At 44.6% G+C, this 23,280-nt stretch overlaps 1 protein-coding gene and 1 long non-coding RNA gene across 21 annotated transcripts in view; one reads left to right on the top strand and one right to left on the bottom strand.

The window, feature by feature from the left end:
* The window catches only part of LOC120400446, a 60,047-nt gene extending 43,017 nt beyond the window's left edge, over positions 1-17,030 (bottom strand). For all 4 annotated transcript variants that reach the window (XR_005595815.1, XR_005595814.1, XR_005595817.1 and 1 more), the window contains exons 1-2: positions 16,975-17,030; positions 6,402-6,495 (exon numbers count right to left, since the gene is read on the bottom strand). This is a non-coding gene — a long non-coding RNA (uncharacterized LOC120400446). The remainder of the gene's footprint in view (positions 1-6,401; positions 6,496-16,974) is intronic.
* The window catches only part of DNAH8 (dynein axonemal heavy chain 8), a 556,010-nt gene that overhangs the window by 350,387 nt on the left and 182,343 nt on the right, over positions 1-23,280 (top strand). For all 17 annotated transcript variants that reach the window (XM_039529004.1, XM_039529011.1, XM_039529005.1 and 14 more), the window contains 4 exons: positions 4,308-4,469; positions 8,397-8,643; positions 20,566-20,807; positions 20,901-21,041. In XM_039529004.1, coding sequence (XP_039384938.1) covers positions 4,308-4,469; positions 8,397-8,643; positions 20,566-20,807; positions 20,901-21,041 — 792 coding nt within the window. The remainder of the gene's footprint in view (positions 1-4,307; positions 4,470-8,396; positions 8,644-20,565; positions 20,808-20,900; positions 21,042-23,280) is intronic.

The raw sequence follows: 23,280 nt of genomic DNA, 5'->3' as shown, positions 1-23,280 counted from the left end.
CGGCAAACGGACGCTCCGGAGCCCAGCCCCAGACATGCCGCTTCTACGAGGCACTGCATGCCATTCTCGGTGAGTCTGCCACAACTGCCCCACCAGTGTCCGTGGACTCTGATGATGGGATAGTGTCGACGGGCAGTTCCTCGGCGATGTTCGCGGACGGGGAAGATGAGGAAGGGTTTGAGGAGGACGAGGCAGGCGACAGCGCTTACAGCGCTGATTTTCCCGACAGCCAGGATCTCTTCATCACCCTCACTGAGATCCCCTACCAACCCTCCCCAGCCGTTACCACGGACCCTGAATCAGGAGAAGGATCAGTCGGTAAGTGATTAAAACAAGTTAACATTTATTTTTTAACAAAACAGGAATATAAGCTAGGCGAAAAGAAGGTCTATATATAGGGGGACGGAACAGGCATCTTCTTCGGAGATCTCCAGGAAGCTGTCCTGGAGGTAATCGAAAAGCCTCCGCAGGAGGTTCCTGGGGAGAGCTGGCTTATTGGGTGCTCCGTGGTAGCACACTTTTCCGCGCCAGGCTCTCATCTGGTACTCCGGGACCATTGCCTTCACGAGCATGGCAGCAAAGACCCCTGGTTTGTGCTGGCTTTCATTCAGCATGCGCTCTCTGTCTGCCTCACTGACCCTCCTCAGGGTGATCTAGCGCAGACTCCTGCATTTAAGTAGAGTGATTTGTGTACTATTAGTACTGGTAGTGCTTCACTGTTCCTTTGCACAACAAGAAGCGTCACTTTACAGCCACGTGGTGGAGGCTGCAGAGTGGCAGCATACAGGGATCTTTCCCAGGGAAGAGCTGCGAGGGGGTGGAACAGGGGCAGAGTTTATGCTTTCAGGATTGCCTGCAGCAAGAGGACAGAGCTATACGTTCACTTTTAAGCAGCCAAAAGTCTTTGGCTTACCATGCCTGGCTGCTCCACGGATTCTGCTGTCCTGCCCTGCTTCTCTGATCTGCAGTGCGATACCCCAGGCAATGAAAGTGAATTCAGAAAAATCAAAATTTCCCTGAGTGAGTTTGCATGAGATAGGTGCTGTGCATGGTCTTGTTAACCGACACTGATTAGACTATGTTCCTTGTTCGCAAACATGTATCTTTGTAAGGAATTCACTCCCTTTTTCCCATCACACAGCTGCAACTGTATCCCGACCTGCTTCAGTATGCCCCTCACAGAGGCTGGCGCAGATTAGGCGGCGCAAGAAAAGGACACGGGACGAGATGTTTGCTGAACTTATGGGCTGCTCCCGAGCCGAGGCGGCCCAGCAGAGCCAGTGGAGGGAGAACCAGCAGCGCTCACACAGCGAACGGGAGGACAGATGGCGTCAGGAGGACCAGCAGGCAACTCAAACGCTGCTTGGACTAATGAGGGAGCAAACAGACACGCTCAGGCGCCTTGTCGATGTTCTGCAGGACCGCAGGCAGGAGGACAGAGCCCCCCTGCACTGTATCTGCAACCGCCCTCCCCCGCCACAAAGTCCAATACCCCCCTCGCCCAAAATAACCAGAAGGAGGGGTGCGAAGGGCCATGAAAACTGTCACTGCACTCCAGCAGAGAGCTCAATTACCCCAAAGCTCTCAGTCCATAAATTTTGAAAAGTCCCTACCTTTCTGGCTCACCCAAGCCCAAATCCCAGTTTCATCCCCCAATTGTGTTGTTGAGTATTAAAAGTAGTTTGCTGTTAATTACTGTTTCCGCCATGTTTCTTTGCAGAAGACTTTGTGTGTGTGTGGGGGGGGGGTTTGTAATTGCGTAGGACATTCACCATTACCAGGGTACAGACATGGGGGCAGGATCAACAGCAGGTCACACACAGAGTGCAGTCACTAGGCACCCTGGTCAGTCTGTGAGGTGTTTTTAATGTTCTGTTCATAGGCGGCAGGTGCCCTGCTCAAGGTATATTTGGAGGTGGGTCTCTGTCTGCTGCCCCAGGGTCCTAGCGCCTGCCATCCACAAATGGCAAGGCAGGCTGCCCTTACCCTGCCCTTCTACCACAGCCCTGAGCCTCTACAGTGCCCCAAACCCTCAGCCCCAGCCAGAGCCCTCATCCCCCTACACCTCCTCCCCCTTCCCACACACCCCTCACCCCTTACTACGCCCCCACCCCCAGCCCAGATCCTGCACCCAAACTCCGTCCGAAACCCTGCACCCCTCACCCCTTCCTGCACACCCACCTGTAACTGTCCTCCCCCCAGAGATCGCTGTAGGAGCCTATCATTCCTGGAGTCTCGAAGCTGTCTCTACATCACTGCACACCCTACCCACCACAGTCTGCGTCCCTGTTTCAACCCTTTAACGCGAAGTCATTAGTAAAGACAAGATTGTTAATTAAAAATGCTCCATTACCTTTATTTTTACACGGGTGTTGGAAGGGGGGAAACGTGGTGAACGGGGTATGTAAGCATAGAAAAAAGTCAACAGTAAGTGAAACAGGGGCAGGTTCAGCTTCTCTGTAAAGAAACAGAACTGTCACAGGTTACCCTGCTCGCTGAGGAACCTAGCTTTCAAAGCCTCCCGGATGCACACCGCTTCCCACTGGGCTCTTCTAATTGCACAGGTGTCTGGCTGAGCATAATCAGCAGCCTGGCGATTTGCCTCAACCTCCCATCCCGCCATAAAGGTCTCCCCCTTGCTCTCACAGAGATTGTGAAGCATACAGCAAGCTGCAATAGCAATGGGGATATTGGTTTCGCTGAGATCTGAGTGAGTCAGTAAGCTCCTCCATCTCCCCTTCAGACGTCCGAAAGCACACTCCACCACCATTCTGCACTTGCTCAGCCGGTAGTTGAAGAGCTCCTTGTCAGTGTCCAAGGCGCCAGTATAGGGCTTCATGAGCCAGGGCATTAGCGGGTAGGCTGGGTCCCTGAGGATCACTGTAGGCATCTGAACATCCCCAACAGTTATTTTGTAGTCTGGGAAGAAACTACCTTCCTGCAGGCGTTTAAACAGACCAGAGTTCCTGAACACACGCGCGTAATGAACCTTGCCCGGCCACCCGACGTTGATGTTGGTAAAGCGTCCCTGTGGTCCACCAGTGCTTGCAGCACCATTGAAAAGTAGGCCTTTTGGTTAATATACTGGCTGGCCTGGTGGGCCGGTCCCAGGATAGGGATGTGAGTGCCATCTATAGCCCCACCGCAGTTTGGGAATCCCATCGCGGCGAAGCCATCTATGACAACCTGGACGTTTCCCAGGGTCACTACCTTTGAGAGCAGGAGCTCCACGATTGCGTTGGCAACTTGCATCACAGCTACCCCCACGGTAGATTTGCCCACGCCAAAGTGATTCGCTACTGACCGGTAGCTGTCTGGCGTTGCAAGTTTCCACAGGGCTATGGCCACTTGCTTCTGCACAGTCAGGGCTGCTCGCATCCTGGTGTCCTGGCGCTTCAGGGCAGGGGACAGCAAGTCACACAGTTCAAGGAAAGTGCCCTTACACATCCTGAAGTTTCGCAGCCACAGTGATTCATCCCAGACCTGCAGCACTATGCGGTCCCACCAGTCCGTGCTTGTTTCCCGGGCCCAGAATCACCGTCCCATAGCATGAACATGACCCATTGCCACCATGATCTCCACGGCATGGCGTACCATGCTTTGTGAGAGGTCTGAGCCACTCTCTGACTTCATGTCCTCACCGCGCTGCCGGAGCCTCCTCGCCCGATTTCTCAGCATCTGACTGTGGAAGAGGTGGACAATAAGGTGCGAGGAGTTGACAACGGCCATAAGTGCAGCGATGATTGCAGTGGGCTCCATGGTCACACTGCAGTGCTGTGGCGTCCGCGCTGTCACTGACCAGAAAAAGTGCGCCAACTGATTTCCCGCCGGCGGGAGGGACTGTTGAATTCTGACAGTTACCCAAGACCATCCTTGACACAGTTTTCCCCCCAGCATGCATTGGGGGAAAATCCCAGAATTCAAATGGGCAGCGGGGAGTGCGGGAACTGTGAGATAGCTTCCCACAGTACACCGCTTCCAAAGTCGACGCTGGCCCCGTTAGTGTGGACTCACAAAGTCGAATTAGTGTCCTTAGTGTGGATACACAAATTCGACTTCATAAGGTCGATTCCACAAATTCGAATTAAGTTGAATCGAACTACTCTTGTAGTGTAGACATACCCTTAAATGATGTTCCTTCTTTTTTGGTAGCCTGAATTTAGGGGCATAATCAGCATGTTATTTTGAAATCAGCTCCTAAATTGTTTAATGCTCATTATTGTAACATAATGATTCATTTTGACTTATGAGAAAAGAAAACTATACTATACATAGTTGTGCTTTTAAACTTTTTTTTCATTTTTCAGGTAGACGAAGATGAGCCTTTATTTCTTAGTCTCATCAATGACCTCTTCCCTGGGCTACAGTTGGACAGTAGTACATATGTTGAACTACAGGCTGCAGTAGCCAACCAGGTTGAAGAGGCAGGATTGATTAATCATCCACCTTGGAATCTTAAGCTTATTCAGGTAGAGCATCTTATTGCTCAAAGCCTTCAGACAAACTATAGATCACAATAGATGCTCTTGAATTCTGTATGTGAATAATCTATTTTTGTGCATCACATTCTCCTTAGTTCATAATGAATACGATATGCCTCTTCCTTGTGGAATTTGGAAGTAGTCCATAGTTCTTTCTGATGGCTCTAGGATTAAACTGTGCCTTTCTGATTCTCAGCCTGTGGGTTCTCAGTCTGCCAGGGAATAGGGATCTGTGTCTCAGAGGTGAGAAGGGGTCTTGCCCCATTTTCATTAACTGGACAGCTGAGCACAAGGAGTATATACTCACAACAGAGCCACAGAAGGGCTCCATTTCAATCTAGTTATGCCGTAACTGGTTTATACAAAGATAAGTAAGAAATCCTTTTCTGCAGCCCAGCATCTCCAACAATTCTGAGACCTATGGGTCTATTCTCCTCCTGTCTCTGGTTTCCAGGATCAGTTTAATGCTGTAACACAGCCTCAGGGATGCTGGGGGCACTGGGGCTGGGGCCGCGGCACCCAGGGCTCAGCGTGCTGGGCTGCCTGCCCAGTGTTTGGGCTGCCCAGCACTGGGGCCGCAGCGTCCAGGGCTGGGGCTATGGTGCCCTGTGCTTGAGGAGGCTGAGGGCACTGGGGCTGTGGTTCCGTGTGCTCGGGGGGTGGGGTTGGGAGCACTGGGGCCATGGTGGACTGTGCTTGGAGGGGGATGGAGGTGCTGGGGCCATGGTGCACTGTGCTCGGGAGGGGGGGGCGCTGGGGCTGCCCACCCTGTGCTTGGGGGGCTGGCGGCGCTTGGGCAGGACAGCCCAGGGCTGAGGCAGCGGGGCCAGCAGCCACCGGCGGGGAGGGGAAGGGAAGGGGGGATGGGCTCCAGCTGGGGAGGGGAGCTGAAGGGGCGAGAGAGGAGACAGAGGTGTGGTGGGGCCTCTGGCAGAAGCAGTGGGGCTGGGGGATAGCCTCCCCTAATGGCAGCTCACGTGTTGCTCATGAGTGATAGTTTGCTTTGCTCCCAACTATTTCTATGCCAGCTTTGACTTTAATTGTGTTTTGGAGTACCGTAGTTGTGTGCAGCCTTTAATCTCCCTTTCTCCTCCTCCTCTCCTGGATCAGATAAATAGCAGTCTGGTGGTATCAGCCACTCAGGTGCATTACTTCAGAACCTCCGTACTGAACTCCTTGTGCCTGCCCTCCGCATGGCAGAGCTCTCTCACAAACACTAGGCTAAATCAAAACAATGTTCCATGTGTGAGGCAGGAATTATGGGCTCTTCAGAGTGTGAATTATACTCTGCCTGATCACAGCCAGCCAACTCTCACAATGCCAGAGCAGGGTCTTAGAGTCAGGTTTGTAAGGTCCACCATGCCTCCCCACAAGGAGCCACAACTCCAGTGCAGAAAAACCTAATCAGGAAATACAGAGCATATTACAGAGACAATCCAAGGATGAGGAGGACACCATCTGGCCAGCTTAGGGGGTATGTCCCAGGGCAGCGGTGAGTCGGATGAAAAATAACCTTAAGGAGCACCATGTCCACCCTCCCACTCCTGTCAGATACCAAAGTGAGTACTCAGCTCCCTGGGGAAAAAAGCAGGGTTCCTACACAGCTCCCCTGCTTCACAGTACAAATCTGGGGACTCTAGCAATGAGATACCCACCCCCAGGCATGGAAGTGGGACCCTGAGGAGGAGGACACAGCTGGAGATATATCCAGAAAGATCAAGACACTAAATAAAGAGAGATCCTGTGCAGTCACAGTTCAGTGGCAACTCCTGAAAAGTAGGTGAAAAAGGCCAAAGGAACCCAAAAAGAATAAAAAGGGTGGGAGCGGGGGATGACACAAATCTAGATGCTATTTATCCTCTGACTCTGGAGCCATCTCCTGTACTGAGGAAGGAGTTTTTACCTTATTTGGTTTCTCACCTATATTCAGTTCCCAAAGACTTCATCTCCTGTTGTTGAAGAATCCATCTCTCTCAGCTTGCAGGTATCAGAAGGTAGCTGTGTTAGTCTGGATCTGTAAAAGCAGCAAAGAGTCCTGTGGCACCTTATAGACTAACAGATGTATTGGAGCATGAGCTTTCGTGGGTGAAAACCCACTTCGTCGGATGCATGACGAAGCTTGCAGGAGCTCTGACCCCATGTGTCTGTTCAGTGGTGGATTCCAGTCAGACCAGTCTTTTCTAAATGGGACCTACAACTATTTCTTGGTTGCTATCATGCCTCTTAGATGAGTTTAGGAGTTGGCAGCTTTATCCATGTAGGAACCTCATTATATGTTCTATGATAAGGGGATAAGGACCCCAAGATCTTTCTTGCCAAAAGTGAATGCATCTTTCCATGCCTCTCAGGAGGTCAGGATGACCTTCCCTTATTTTATCAAAAAGCCACAGCATTGTACAGAAAGCTATTGCATAATCTGGGTGTTCTTAGACCACTAAAGATCTATCTCAAGCACACCATCTTGAAAAGACGATTGGGCTCCTTCTTTGCCTTCTTTTACCCAATATGCCATGTGCTCTGGATATCCAAACTGTCTCTTTCCTTCCCAACTCATATAATTCACTGCTCACTTCTTTTTATTTGTCACAGACTGTGGGGGATACTATGTGCTAGAGTGGAAAGTTTCTTACCCAATAATTTCCTCTCTAGTGGTAACATCCCCCATGATTAAGTCTACTCTGGTAATTGATTCTTTTTTTTTGGAGTATGAATTATGTATATAGGTAAAAGTTAATTCAATTTTAAAGTGAATAATGTTCTTAACTGATAGCTATATGACTATCTCTACAGCTTGGGAATAACTCTCCAAGAACCCTTGGAAGCAAAATTGTACCACTGCCAAATTCCACAGGGAAAAGGGATAGCCTATTCATAATGAATTGTGGGAGATGCTGCCACTAGAAAGTAAATTATAGAATAAGTAATTTTCCCTTTTCAGGCTCCTATGGGTAGCTATGACTGAGACTACCTTACAGAGAAAGTCTCCTTCTTGAGATTTTAAGGTAGCTTCTTAAGGAAAATGGACAAAAGGACTTGAGTCCTAGGCAGTTTGAGTCCCAGGCAGTCTCAGATTCAGTATTTACAATGTGACTATGGCTATGATAAAATACCTTTACTGGCTATTTAGTTGACCTTTGGCCCTGAAGTTCAGGCCAGTATTTTGGCTAGGTCTTTAAAAGAGTCTTATTTTAGTTCCAAGATGGATGACACATTGTCCTATTTTAAAGAGATTAGAGATAAAATTAAGTCTCAAGCAATGAATGCTACCCCACACAGAATATTGAAAGGTAAACAAGTATTGAGTTAATATTGTTGATATAAAGGCTAGTATTACCATCATGTGGTATATCCAAACCAAGGCGGGGGGGAGCCTTAGGTTAAATCCAGCTGTTTTGGACATTGAAATCTCCCTGTGATAACAGAAATTCCCATGATCACCAGTATACAAAACTGGAGGTATTCTTTGTTTATGTGTACTTTACACACTCACATTATTTAGAACTGCAATGGGTAACCATTCTCTTGCCATACCTTGTTTGTATTAGCAATCATTTTTCTCTGTGAATAGCATGAAACTTTTTAAAAATCTGTTATAGTAAAATTATTTTTGAGCTGCTCTGAAGAGGTCAGACAGGAATCCCCTCAAGAAACTAAGTTTCACAATAAACACATTTGGTTTTCATCAGTTTAGGAGCTACAGGTTAATCAGTAGCAATTACGAATATATTTGAAGCATTGTAATTTTGAAGTTTGTACTTCATCTGTAAAGCTTTCTAATTGCTATCAAATAGGTGTCTTCTCTTTAAATGTAATTCTATAAATATTGTCTATGGCTCATATGATTAAATCTGAGCAAAAATAGCTTTTTTAAATAGGCATGATATTTTTCAAAATTGTTCACTTTTTTCTTATTAGTTATATGAAACTTATAAAGTACGCCATGGGTTGATGATACTTGGACCCAGTGGATCTGGAAAAACAACAGTTATAACTATGTTGATGAAGTCAATGACAGAGTGTGGGCGTCCTCATAGAGAAATGCGTATGAACCCAAAAGCTATTACTGCTCCTCAAATGTTTGGCAAACTCGATACTGCAACTAATGACTGGACAGATGGAATCTTTTCTACACTGTGGAGGAAAACACTAAAAGCTAAAAAGGGTATGCAAATATATTATATATGTTGTAATCAGAGTATCTCATATGTGCTGTTCTAAAAAAGTATCTATTTGAAAATGTGGTAACATACTCTCTCTTGAATGAAGAAACATAGTTATGATGAGGGATTTGAGTTCAGGTCTGTTATTAATAAGAGGTCAAATAATGTGGCTGAATGAATCTTTGACTAGCAATCTTTGATCGAATACATATTAATAAAGCACAACACAGAAAGGAAGGCTATAGTTACCAAACTTATCTGGAGACTGGAAAAGTGACTGCAGCTCTGTTCATTCCCAACTAACTCCCAGGACCTCTCCTTTTTATATACTGCATACTCCTGTTTATCCAAAACCCTATTATCCGAAGCTCTGCATTATCCAAATCCCTTCCTTGTCTCCCAGCATGAGATACATGAAATCCATGCGAAGGTTGGGATAACAGAGCAGAGGCCTCCAGCTGGCAGTGTGAGGAGGCAGAGGATGAGCCCACTGGCTGTAAGAGAGGCCACTTTGCTGCTGAATGGCTCCTGCAGCAGCGCAGAGAGCCCTCTGCAGCCCTGTTGCCATAGGAATAAGTGAGCAGAGTCATGACAGTGGAGCTGTTGGGGGGGAGGGATAGCTCAGTGGTTTGAGCATTGGCCTGCTAAACCCAGGATTGTAAATTCAATCCTTGAAGGGGCCACTTAGGGACCTAGGGCAAAAATCAGTACTTGGTCCTGCTAGTGAAGGCAGGGGGCTGGACTTGATGACCTTTCAAGGTCCCTTCCAGTTCTAGGAGATTGGTATATCTCCAATTATTATTATTAGCTACAGAGGGCTTCAGAGGCCTAGTCACTTCAACTTTCCAGTTCAGCACTGTTAATCTGAATTATGCTTTGCTTTTGTAAAATTATAATCAAGATTTGTATGGATTAGTTTTAGTTGGTTTAAAATAATGTACTTTCTATTTTAATGTTAATTGTTTTAATAGGGTCTGTGATTGCAAAACTGCTGTTCCTAATAATATGTTTTTTGATCTCTAACTGAAACTAAAATATTTTTGGCGGAGGAAGCGAATCTTAGTTTCTGCAACTTTTGTTTTAGAATTTGGAATTAACAGTAATATCAAAAACAGAAATACAGGCCAACATTTTCAAGCTTGGGTGCCTAAAATTAGGCACCTACATCCATATATATTCACCTAAATAAAAGTGCTCTGATTTTTTAGAGTTGCTGAGCACCCACAGCTCTTGTTGACTGAAGCGGAAGCTGCGAGTAATCCACACCTATAAAAACCAGGCCACTTTTATTTAGCTGCCTAAATGTAGATAGTTTCCTCATTTTAGGCACCCATATTTGAAAATTTTGGCCTTTAGAACTATATAGGATATTGTATGAAGGCAGATACTTGGTTTTGTGAGAAAGGTCTTTAAATCGCTGTTGATTTACAGTAGCTGTGCTTCTCAGCCAAGTTCAGTGCCATCCAGTCTGCTATAGTGGAACTGTGGACGCAGTGCCAGGCGGAAGAGAATGAAGTTTCTTACTTACAGTAACTCTTGTTTGCTGATTGTATTCCTTTGGGAAGCCACACTGACCCTTGCTTTTCCTTCCCTTTAACTTCAGAGCCCAACTCTATTGGGCTTCAAAAGGCAGAGAGAAACAGTTAAAAGTGTGGGTTATTTATAATTGCCTTGGGATGTGGGGTTAGGATACAGGCATCTCCCCCCCCCCCCTCCCGCCAGCTACTGCTTCAGAATTGGTTCCCTGGCTAGGTATTCAACTCCTACAGTGGGGCTTTGTCAAGTCAATGCTACTAGAAGACAAGACTTCTCCTTTTACTGATTGTCCATATGCATATTCCACTTAGGGTGTGCATGCATCTCATACATCTGACATTGGAGTCTTTATGGCCATGAGTGCCCGTTGTGGCTGAGCATCCACTCTGAGTTTCCTGTTGCTCCACACTGAGAACATAAAAGGTCAGAGCAGGCCAACCACTATTCAGTTACTCTCACCACCTCCTGGCTTCAAGACAGAGCTGCTCAGTCTGTTGCTTCAGTGAACTCCTGTATCTTTTTCTCTATCTTTGTATAGAAATTTTATAGTCAGTAGTAGTTAGCTTGTTTCCCATTTAGTATGTTGTTTGTATTTAGCCTAGGTTTATATTTTACCAGGAAATTATCTTTACTCTTGATACTGAGATGACCTCTTTTAAGTCTCTCAGTTTTAAGAAATGCTTACGAATAGTGGGCATCTAAAGTGCTTATTTTGTTTGGGAGAATTGCACATCCATGGCAACTGTACAATTTGTAGGTACTTTACTCATAGGAACTGAAAATCTAGGGAGGCTCACCTCCAAATATTTTTAATGGACAGATCCATGAAACCATCTTCAGAGCGGGGTCCTTTGACCCCTCTATTTATGACCTGATAAGTTATAGGCGTGCACCAGTGAACAAGAGGTCTACAACATCTGAAATCCCATCAGCTGCTTCTTTAGCCCAGAATCTGAGAAAGACTGATAGTGTTCCTGCTGTGAAGAAGGGGCATGGTAAGCTCTCCAATTAGTCTCTCCTCAGAAAAGAAAATGGCTTCAAATGCACTGTTCCACCTCAAGGGAGATTTTGCTGCCCCATGTGGCCTCAACACTGAAACACCAGGCGAAAACAGTGTAATACAGTGTCATCTCATGTTTCCTTCTCACCAAGCTTGTTACCAAGTACTGTAACTCCAGCTCTGGTGCTATCTACTTCTGCTGCTCTGGTACTGAAGCCTTCAGCACCTGCTCCGGTACCACTATTTCTACTACCCTTAAAGGGGGATGGACCGTCTCTGTTTCATGAGACCATTATAGACTCTGCAAAAATTCTTGGGCAGATTCCCACTTCTGCAGCTTCAGTGTCCGGAAAACGAGACACATATCACATTCCCTCTAAGAGAGATGAACTCTTTTATTCCTACCTGGTGCATGGTTCCCTTGTGGTGATAGCTGCAAATAAGAATCCCAGGCAACAATTCAAAACCACGCCAAAAGACTGGGAGCCAAAGCAATGAGATTTCTTTAGTCAAAAATCTTATTAGTCGGCCAGTTTACAATTTGGGACTGCAAATTATCAGTTTGTGTACTATATGACTGGCAGATAGCTAATGTGACACTAATTTTTGAAAAAATCTCCAGAGGTGATCCTGGCTATTACAGACCAGTGAGCCTAATTTCAGTACCAGGCAAATTAGTTGAAACTATAGAAAAAAAACCAGAATTATCAGACACATGCATCAACATGATATGTTGGGGAAGAGTCTACACGGCTTTTGTAAAGGGAAATCATTCTTCACCAAACTATTAGAGTTCTCTGAAGGGGTCAACAAGCATGTGGACAAGGGTGATCCAGTGGATATAGTGGACTTGAACTTTCAGAAAGCTTTTGACAGGGTCCCTCACCAGAAGCTCTTAAGCAAAGTAAGCAGTCATGGGATAAGAGGAAAGGTCCTTTCATGGATTAGTAACTGGTTAAAAGACAGGACAAAAAGGGCAGAAGTCAATAGTTTTCAGAATGGAGAGAGATAAATAGTGGTGTCCCCCAGGTATCTGTACTGGGACTAGTGCTGTTTAACATACTCATAAATGATCTGGAAAAAGGGGTAAATAGTGAGGTAGCAAAATTTGCAGATGATACAAAATTACTCAAGATAGTGAAGTCCAAACCTGACTGCAAAGAGTTACAAAGGGATCTCACAAAATGGATGACTCGGCAACAAAATGGCAGATGAAATTCAGTGTTGATAAATGCAATGTAATGCACTTTGGAAAATGTAATCCCAACTATAAATACAAAATGATGGATCTAAATTAGCTGTTACCACTCAAAAAAGGAGATCTTGAAGTCATTGTGTATAGTTAGCTGAAAACATCCACTGAGTGTGCAGTGGCAGTCAGAAAAGCTAACAGAATGTTAGCGATCATTAGGAAAGGGATAGATAATAATGCAGAAAATATTGTTATATCCTTGGGGGCAGCCGGTTTAGGAAGAAGTCACTTGAGGCCAGACAGCAGACAGCTAACAAAACTACCATTTTATTTACAGACACAGAGCTCACCCAACCGGCCGAAGCTGGCTGGGCTATCCCCTAATAATCTAACTCAGTTGCCATGGGAACAAAAACCATGACAACCAAATACACAACATATTCCTCCCGCCCTAATAAGAACATCCCCTAAATAAAACACACACTAGACTAGAGAAGGAGGGTAGATTGCCTCCATTCCCGGCTAAACCCTGGGGATTATTTTGCCCCATAACCATGGGTTCGCCCTAGTTAAAGATCCAGCCGATGAGGAGGCCTTCTGTCTCTAGGTGGATTACGGCAAACTTCTGGTGTTGTACCCAAAAGTACCATGGGCTCAGGGTCCGCAGCACGTACAGGTGAGGAGGTGGTATCAGCTCGTGTTGGGCAAAGGGGTATCTCAGCTGCCGGCAGTAATGGAGGAGAACAGTCAGGAACAGGTGATTCGGTGTCTCACCAGAAGAGGTGAAGTCAGACCACTCAACTGCAGATGTGTCCTGAGGACTGGCATGACCTGGCAACAGCTGATCTACATGTTGCCGCCAGGTAAGATTCTCTGCAGTCCGTTCTGTGTAGGAAACAGGTCCTGTTTGAGTGATGATTGTGGCAGGGACCCATTTAGCTCTGGAAGTATAATTCTGAGCCAAAACTGGCTGTCCCGGGCTAAAGGTTCAGTCTTTTGCTCTGGGTGCCCGTCTGATGATTTGATATTGCTGCTGATGTTGCACAATTTGTCGGGGTTCAGAAGGTTTCAGCAGATCAAAGCAAGTGCGCAGCTATCGTCCCACCATTAGAAAGGCCGGGGATGCCTGGGTTGTAGCATGAGGTGTGTTTCTGTAGGAAAGTAAGAAGGTATCCAGACGCTTTTGAATGGAGTGTTGTCCCCTTGATGATTTCAAAGCGTGTTTCATTGTCTGCACAAATCTTTCAGCTAATCCATTGGTGGATGGATGATATGGTGCTGACGTGATGTGGTGTATCCCATTTGCCTTCATAAAATTTTGAAACTCCTGAGAGATGAACTGCGGTCTGTTGTCGCTCACAAGTTGTTCTGGCAGACCAAAACGACTAAAGAGTCCTCATAGTTTTTGGATAGTACTCTCTGCAGTAGTGGACTGCATTATAGAGACTTCTGGCCATTTAGAATGGGCATCTACTGCCACCAAGAACATGCTTCCTTCAAGGGGGCCAGCGAAGTCAACGTGAATACGTTCCCAAGGGTTTTCAGGCCAGTCCCATGGGTGTAGGGGTGCCCACTGGGGTGCATTCCTCACACACTGACATGACATACAAGCTTTTGCCTTCTCTTCAATAGCACTGTCCAGTCCAGGCCACCAAAAATAGCTTTGTGCTATTTCCTTCATGCACACTATTCCACAGTGACCGGAATGTAGCTGTTCTAACATCTGTGATCTCAGTGGTGGTGGAATAATGACACGTCTCCCCCACAACAAACAACCAGATTGGACCGATAACTCCATCCTCCTGGACATGTAGGTAACAAGGTCGGGTGAGACCAGAGAGGTTTGTCGAGATTTTCCATGCATCACCAGGTCCATAACTTGGGACAATACTGGGTCAACGCGAGTTGCCTTCTTTATCTGAGTAGCAGTGATGGGTGTATTCTCTACCTGTTCAAAGTAGAAGATTTCCTTTTGGGCACTATCTTGATGTTTCACCGGCAAAGGCAACCTTGAGAGGCCATCTGCATTGCCGTGCAGAGTGGATTTCTGATATTTGATTTCATATGTGTGTGCTGAAAGTAACAATGCCCAACATTGCATACGACTAGCAGCTAATGGGGGAATGCCTGTGTAGGGTCCAAAAATTGACGTCAGAGGTCGATGGTCTGTGAGAAGAGTAAACTTTCGCCCAAACAGGTACTGATGAAACTTCCGAATTCCAAAAACAATTCCTAATGCCTCACGTTTGATTTGGGCGTAGTTAGTTTCTGCTTTGCTTAGAGTGCGTGAAGCAAAAGCCTTAAGTCTCTCTTCTCCCGAAGGCATAATGTGTGACACGACTGCTCCCACTCCATAAGGGGAGGCATCGCAGGCCAATTGTAGGGGTAAGGATGGATCAAAGTGCGTTAGAACTTCAGAATTTAGCAATGCATCCTTAGCTTTGTTAAATGCAACATCACAGGCTTCAGTCCACTTCCAGGCCTTGTTCTGCCCAAGGAGCTCATGAAGTGGTTTTAGCAGTGTGGCTAACTGTGAGATGAACTTTCCATAATAGTTCAGTAGTCCTAGAAATGAGTGCAGCTGGCTTACATTTCGAGGTGGGGGAGCCTCCACAATAGCTTTAACTTTTGCAGGGGCCTTATGAAGACCTGCAGACTCAATGATGTGTCCCAAATATTCAACAGAGAGCTTGAAGAATTCACATTTGTCTTTGCGAACTCATAGGCCATACTCTTCCAGTCTTTGTAGGGTAGCCTCTAAATTCTTTAAATGATCCTCTTCATTTCTTCCAGTGACCAGGATATCATCCAGATAGCACTGAACTCCTGACAAGCCACACAAGTTCTGGTCCATAGCCCTCTGGAACAGGGCGGGAGCAGACGTTATTCCGAAGGGTAGGCGACAATATCGATAAAGCCTCTTATGAGTCACAATAGTCAACAGCTCTTGGGACTTTTCATCGACGTGCATCTGTAAATATGCTTGACTCACATCAATCTTACTGAACTTTTGTTCCCCAGCCAGGTCTGCGAAGAGGTCATTGATGCGGGGAAGTGGGTATTGCTCTGCACACAACACTGGGTTGACAGTGACTTTAAAATCACCGCAAATCCGGAGAGAGCCATCTTTCTTCACTATTGGAACGATAGGAGTGGCCCATGAGCTATGGGTAACTGGTATTAGGACTCCATTGGTGACCAGGTGCTCCGGCGCTCCAGGTCTGCTTCAACTTTTGGCCTGATGGCATATGGCACAGTTCGGGCTTTCAGATATTTTGGTGGACTGTCAGGTTTAATGTTCAATGTCACAGTGATTCCCTTCATACTTCCCAAATCATCTCCAAAAACAGCAGCATGTTTCCTTAGTATAGGGGTTAGACTGGTTTCTTCTTTAGTCATCCGGTGCACTTCTGCCCAGTTCAGTTGAATCTTCCCAAGCCAAGACCTACCCATTAAGGCTGGGTAGTTACCTCTCACCACAAACAGTGGCAATTTAGCAGCCTGTCCATTGAGCTCCACCTTAACATCAATAGTACCCAACCTGGGCACAGCTTCTCCTGTATATGTCTTCAGAACAGTTTTTGTTGCCTTAAGCGGAAGATGCTGTAGCTTTTCTTTATACACAGTCTCGGAGACCAGCGAAACAGCTGCACCGGTGTCCAGTTCTATGTGTATAGGTTTGCCATTCAACAACGGGGTTACCCAGTATTCATGTGAGCCCACTGCCAAAGACAAAACATGCAGTGGCACTTCCTCTTGCGATGAGGTGTCACCTTGATCATCCTGGGTCTGCTCTAGGGTATGCAGGGTTCCTCTTTTTGTCGGCCAGACCACAGGCCTCTTTTTCTTTTGTTTACAGGCACACTCAATGTGTCCCTTTTTGCCACAGTGTCGACACACCAGGTCCTTATACCAGCATTCTGATGCCTGGTGACCCGGCTTACCACAGCAGTAACATTCTTGACTCTGCACAGTTTTGTGGGTCGGTTCTTGTGACACTTTTTGCACCCTAGGGGATGCACCAATGTATTGCGCCTCCCTTGTAGCCAGTTCCATGGAGACAGCAATATCAACAGCCTTCTGTAATGTAAGCTGAGCCTCTGTCAGTAGGCACTTCCATATAGCTTCACTGTAGAGGCCACACACTAACCTGTCACGCAGGGCATCATTTAACATCTCTTTAAATTCACAGTGTTCTGCTAGCTTTTTAAAAATTGCTACAAATTGTACAACTGTTTCATCTTCCTTTTGGTCTCTTTTGTGGAACCTATATCTTTCAGCAATTACCAGTGGTTGGGGGAAGGATGGGACCCCAGGATTTCCAAAATGTCACTGTAAGATTTAGTCTCAGACTTAACAGGGTGTAGTAAGCTGCGTAGCAGGGAGTAGGTTTTAGTCCCTACAACACTTAAGAATATTGGCACCTTCTTCGCTTCTGTAATGTCATTTGCAATAACAAAAAGCTCAAAACGCTCAGTATACACATGCCACTGCTCTATATTTTCATCAAAAGGTTCCAGTGGCCTGGTCAGAGTAACCATGATTTTTAGTTTCACTTTTACAGTCAGTGCAAACAAGCAGTTTTTTTGTTTGTTTGTTCTTTACCTTGACTTTTACTTCCTTCTGTTACTGGAGCAGCACCGGAATCCCATCCATCGTCGCCACTTGTTATATCCTTGGGGGCAGCCGGTTTAGGAAGAAATCACTTGAGGCCAGACAGCAGACAACTAACAAAACTACCATTTTATTTACAGACACAGAGCTCACCCAACCGGCCGAAGCTGGCTGGGCTATCCTCTAATAATCTAACTCAGTTGCCATAGGAACAAAAACCATGACAACCAAATACACAACAAATATCATAATGCTACTGTATAAATCCAGGGTTTGCCCACACTTTGAATACTGCATGCAGTTCTAGTCACTCCATCTCAAAAAAGATATATTAAAATTTTTAAAGATACAGAGAAGGGCAACAAAATGATTAAGGGTATGGAACAGATTCCATATGAGAAGAGATGAAAAAGACTGGGACTTTTCAGCTTGGAAAAGAGACAACTAAGAGGGAATATGATAGAGGTCTATAAAATATGAATTGTGTGGAGAAAGTGATAAGAAACTGTCATTTACTCTTTCGCATAACACAAGAACTAGGGGTCAACCAATGAAATTAATAGGCAGCAGTTTAAAACAAACAAAAGGAAGTACTTCTTCACACAATGCATAGTCAACCTGTAGAACTCATTGCCAAGTGATGTTGTAAAGGCCAAAAGTATAACGGGGTTCATAAAAGAATTAGATAAGTTCCTGGAGGAAAGGTCCATCAATGGCTATTAGTCAAGCTGGTCAGAGATGCAAACCCCTGCTTTGGATATACCTAGCCTCTGATTTCCAGAAACTGGGACTGGAGGACAGGGGATGGATCACTTGATGATCGCCTGTTCTGTTCATTCCCTCTGAAGCACCTGGCAATGGCCACTGTCAGAAGACAGCATAGTGGGCAAGATGGATCATTGGTCTGACGCTGTGCTTCTTGTGGGCTAAAAGGTGTAAAATAACCTGAGTCCTCTGACTCAAACACCTCCTCCTCCACTGAGGAAGGGGAGTTCTCAGATTCAGGCTCTGAGCACGCCAAGAAAAAATACGAAGCAAAAGTTTTTCCCTCCAGAAATGTTTGAACCCTGGTGCAAAAAGGTTGCATCCATAATCCAGATCCAACCTGAGTAGGTGGTAGAGGACAAGCCTAAACGCAAGTACCAGCATTCTAAATCCTCAACTGAGATAGCTGTCCTGCTGCACTTATCCTTCCAGGATGTGAACAGAGAAGAATGTGAAACCTCTGGGAAGAGAAAATGAATAAGCAGGTATGCAAGTTGTAAGAGCACACATATCAGACTACATCTTTGGTGTATGCGGGGCTGGTTATGGTATGTTACCATCAAGCATCATTGGGATATGCTTCTCTCTGTACCTCCACTAGTACTCTTCTCCCTGAAATTCACAGTCATACCAAAGGTCAATGTCAGGCCTACTCCTCCATCTGGGCTAAGTTAACTAATAGTGTCAAGAACACAACAAAATTGCCAAGGATTCTGCTATCCCTTTTTTTCCCCCCTTTACTTTCTTCAGGGAAGGCATAGACCAGGGTCTTCAGCCCAGCTTCATAGCACCAGATGTCAGCTACAAGTAGTGTCCTATTTGAAGGATTCTTCTGTTTCCTTGACAGAGAGCCTTGAGGTATCCAGATGTCTCAGAGTAGTCAGACTGGCTAAACCTGTGGTTAGATCTATCTTTCCTAAGTGGGACCTACCATTGCTGTTAAAAGCCCTAACCATTTTGAGCCTCTGACATCAATATCTCCATTCTGCCTATCCATCAAAAATTGTTTTCTGGTCACCTTCAGACCTGCCAGACGAGTTTCTGAACTGGCAGTTTTATCCATGCAGGAATCCCACTGTGTGTTCCATGACAACAAGGTGGTACTAAGAATCCCAGAATTGTCCTTGCCTAAGATTAATTCACCTTTCAGTGCCTCACAGGAGATTGTCCTGTCTTCATTCTGTCCAAAGCCATAGCACCTGACAGAAAAGCTGTGGCACACTTTAGAAGTTTGAAGAGCATTAAAGATCTATATCAAGTGCACCTAATTGATCAGAAAATTGGTCTCCTTTTTTGTCCTCTTTCATCTGAAGTGCCATGGGCTCAGGTTATCTAAGATATTGGTAGCTAAATGGATCAAGCCATGCAGCATAGAGCCATAGAATGTGTCAGATGCTCATGTTCCAGACAGCATCAAGGCACACTTCACAAGATCCATGGAAACTTTGTGGGAAGAAAGAGCTTGTGCTTCCACCACAGAGACCTGCAGGGCAGCAACATGGTTGTTGGTTTATATCTTTATTACACACTGTACAGTGGACTTTCTATCCTCTGCAGAGGACTCCTTTGCCATGAGGGTGCTGCAGGCAGTGGTCTAGTAATAGCATTGCCATTTTAGGCAATTAACTCTGGGGGTCTTTCCTATCTCATTCCGTTTTTCTTATCCCTCCCTACTTCTTTTCACTGCTCACTACTTCTCATACATATCAAAATTGTGGGAGTTGTTGGGCTGCAGAATGGCAAAATTTCCTATCCATTAATTTTCTTTCTGCTAACAGCATTTCCCACAATTCTACCCTCCCTGGCTGGCTTCCTAGCCAAAGGACAGTATTTAATTTTGATAGTTTTGCTTCAGTCTATACCCTACTGTACATAGTTCTCATTGAAATTAATGTTACTAATCATATTCTATGGGTTTTTACACAGCTTTGGAATGAATCATCTGGCAGCAGGCTGGAGAAGGGGGCATGTCTGTCACGAGCTGTGCTACAGCTTTGAATTGCGTCTGGAAAATGTAGACAGGAGGAGAATAGCCCGTATGTATCACAATTGTGACAGATGTTGCTAGTAGAAATAAAATTAGTGTGAGAGAACCGGTTTTGAAGTGTCCAAAGTGGACCCTCCTACTTCTCTCAGAACTCACTCCACCAGTGCTCAGGCAGTCTCAGCAGCATCTGTGAGGAATATTTTGATTATGCACATATGTAAAGCAATCACCTGAAGTTCTATTCACACATTTACAATGCATTATGCAATCATTGAAACCTCCAGATTGGATGCTGTATTTGGTAAGACTGTTACAATCCCTATTCTCCTAAGACTCTGAGCCTTACCATGAGTAGACTATGCATATGGACAATCACTCAAAAAAGAAAGGAAAGTTACTTACCTGGGTAACTGGAGTTTTTTAAGTTGTGTTGTCCATATCAATATTCCACAACCTGCCTTCTGTTCCCTTTACCTTGTAGTTCTATATCACTAGGATTCTGCAGCAGAGAGGAAACCGTGTGGTGATTGACCCATTCTGCTCTTCTATGCCCTTGGTGTGGGGCATGAGGACACCCGCCATATATGTGTGGCCATAACAAGTACTGCTGGCCAAAAGACTGGTCTACAGTGCCTGCCCATCATAAGTGGAATATGCATATGGATAGCACATCAAAGAATTCCAGTTACTGTATGGGTAAATAACGTTCCTTTACTGTAGGTAATACTTTTATACATATAGCTTAGCTATTTAAAATATTCTCCTTTGAATATATTTTGCTACCATTTTGATGTAAAAATGTGAATTATTTCTGTTTCGATTGTTTCCAGGTGAGAATATCTTTCTGATTTTAGATGGCCCCGTGGATGCAATTTGGATTGAGAATTTAAATTCTGTTTTGGATGATAACAAGACTCTGACTCTAGCTAATGGTGACAGAATTCCTATGTCTCCTACGTGTAAACTGTTATTTGAGGTTCACAACATTGAGAATGCCTCTCCTGCAACAGTTTCTAGAATGGGCATGGTCTACATCAGTTCTTCTGCCCTCAGCTGGAGACCAATTTTACAAGTAAGATTAAGACTGAGGGGAAAGGTATTACTTATTATTTTTATTTTGTTGTACTTTGTAGGTAGACAAATGTTATGTTTTTTTATTTTGCAGGCATGGCTAAAGAAACGTACGCCTCAAGAAGCTGATATTTTACAGAATTTATATGACAGAAACTTTGAAGCAGCATATACATACATGAAACTAAACCTTAATCCAAAAATGGAGCTTTTAGAATGTAACTACATTATGCAGGTAGAACAGATATTGCCATCTAAATACATTCACTTCCTTGAGTACTGATTAAAGTGGCAATACAATTCCATTTCAAAGGACAGGTTTCAGAGTAGCAGCCATGTTAGTCTGTATCCACAAAAAGAACAGAGTACTTGTGGCACCTTAGAGACTAACAAATTTATTTGAGCATAAGTTTTCGTGGGCTACAGCATCCGATGAAGTGGGCTGTAGCCCATGAAAACTTATGCTCAAATAAATTTGTTAATTTCTAAGATGCCACAAGTACTCCTGTTCATTTCAAAGGAATATATCCTGGCAGCCCCACACTGGCTTCTTCTGTCAGTTAGAGTTGTATCTTCAATAAGTTCAGATGCTCAAGACTGTTCTAGAACAATGTTTTCCCTATTATAACTATGCTTGCCATTCCAGTAATGGGTTTTCCTCTGCACTGCATCTACACCATGTATGACCAGACCTATTGACCACACCAAGTAAATTTCACTCCCTCTTTTGGGAAAAGTTCCTGTTCATTCAGCCTGCTGGCACCTTCAGTATTATTTACATTTGTTGCACCATGCTACACAGCAAATTAAAACTTTTAAATGTTCTGAGTCAAAATACTTTTATCTTAAGTCTTTCTTTCCTTTTGGGGTACCCAGGTCTCTTGCATGCAACATCTCTTCTCCTGAGCTAAGATCCAACATGAGAGAAAAACCCTCACAAATGAAGAGGAAATCTGGAAGTTGCCTCCCCAATTCAGTTACCCTCCAGGCTTGCTTAGTGGGGGAAATTTTGCTCCTTCTGCTTTAACAGTGATTTTTCTTCATTTGGATTACCAAGTCCTTTGCCAGGGTTGCCACCGCTGCATCAACTGTAGGGAGGATGAACAGAAAATCTTTGGGTTCTAGGATCTTCTAGAATGTCAAGGTTTCCCAAATGAGCTTCTCTTGCATCAGGAGTTTCCCATTTATTAACTTCTTTGAAGAGTGAATATAGTAAGACAGCAAATCAAATTCTATTTTAATTTTGGATGGAAGGTATTCACTCTTGGCTTTAGCCTGCTTATCCTCTTTGTTTGACATGCTGGCTAATGATCTCAGTGGTGGTCACTACATTCTTCCCCAGGGATTCAAACATGTGTGGAGGAAATAACCTTTCCTGCTCTCTGGCTCAGCATTATGATGATCTAAAGCTGAGAGTTCCCCTTGTTCAGGGGAGAAGCTAGAACTCATGGAACACAATGGAGACCTGGAAAGGCTTTGGGGTTTTTATCCCGTGTGACCGGGGTTCCAGTTAGGGTGAACTGCAAAGAATGGGGCAGACAATCCCCCAAAAGCTGGTGGATATTCCAATACTTAGATTTACCAAGCCAGCATAAAAAGCTTCTGTTTATACCTTACTGGTTACTCAGAAGTCCAGACAACACAGTTCCCTTAAAGTGATCCAGCCTCAGGCCTCCATCCAGGTACCTAAGTCAAATATGATGATTTCTGAAAATCTTGTTTCATCATAGAAAAGAAAAGGTTGTACCAATCCCAAAGGATCGGACATATTACCTCCCAGGTTAATGAATGTTTCAGATCTTACCCAAATAAATGCATACAGCCAATTCTTATTAACTAAACTAAAATTTATTAAAAAATGAGAGAGAGAGAATGGTTAAAAGATCAATATACATACAGACATGAGTTTAATTCTTGAGGTTCAAATTCATAGCAGAGATGGTGAGCTTTGTAGCGGCAAAGAGTTCCTTTAGAATTTAGTTCATAGGTTATGGTTCAATGTTCAATATCATTTCAGGGCTTTCCAGTTTAGGACTGGGATCTCAATCCTTATGGCTTAAGCTTCCCCTATATGAAGCCTCAAGCAGATCTGAGATGACAGAATCAGGACCCAATGGTCTTTTATACAGTTTTCTAGCATCCATTTGACCATACAGTCCTGGGTAAACAATAGGCTTTTTATGTAACCTTCTGTTTTCTAAACACCACCAGTAATTAGTTACACAAATTAACACAGGATAATTTATCCATTAGGCAATCTATTACAAACTTCAAAGAGACATATAGACAATGACATTATTTTACCCAAGATTCATCTAAATGTTAATATTCTCTTTTGATCTCTGAATTAGTAGCTATAGTGACATACAGGAACTGTCTGTTTACACTCTAAGATACACACAATTAGTATCACTTCTAACTTCTAACAATATAGGTTTGCATTTCAAAGTTCTAGCCTGTTTAGCATGAATGGC

The sequence above is a fragment of the Mauremys reevesii genome, linkage group 3, assembly GCF_016161935.1.
Source record: "Mauremys reevesii isolate NIE-2019 linkage group 3, ASM1616193v1, whole genome shotgun sequence".
Lineage (NCBI taxonomy): Eukaryota > Metazoa > Chordata > Testudines > Geoemydidae > Mauremys > Mauremys reevesii.
The sequence above is the reverse complement of the archived record's forward strand: the minus strand, read 5'-3'. Positions and strand labels throughout refer to the sequence as shown.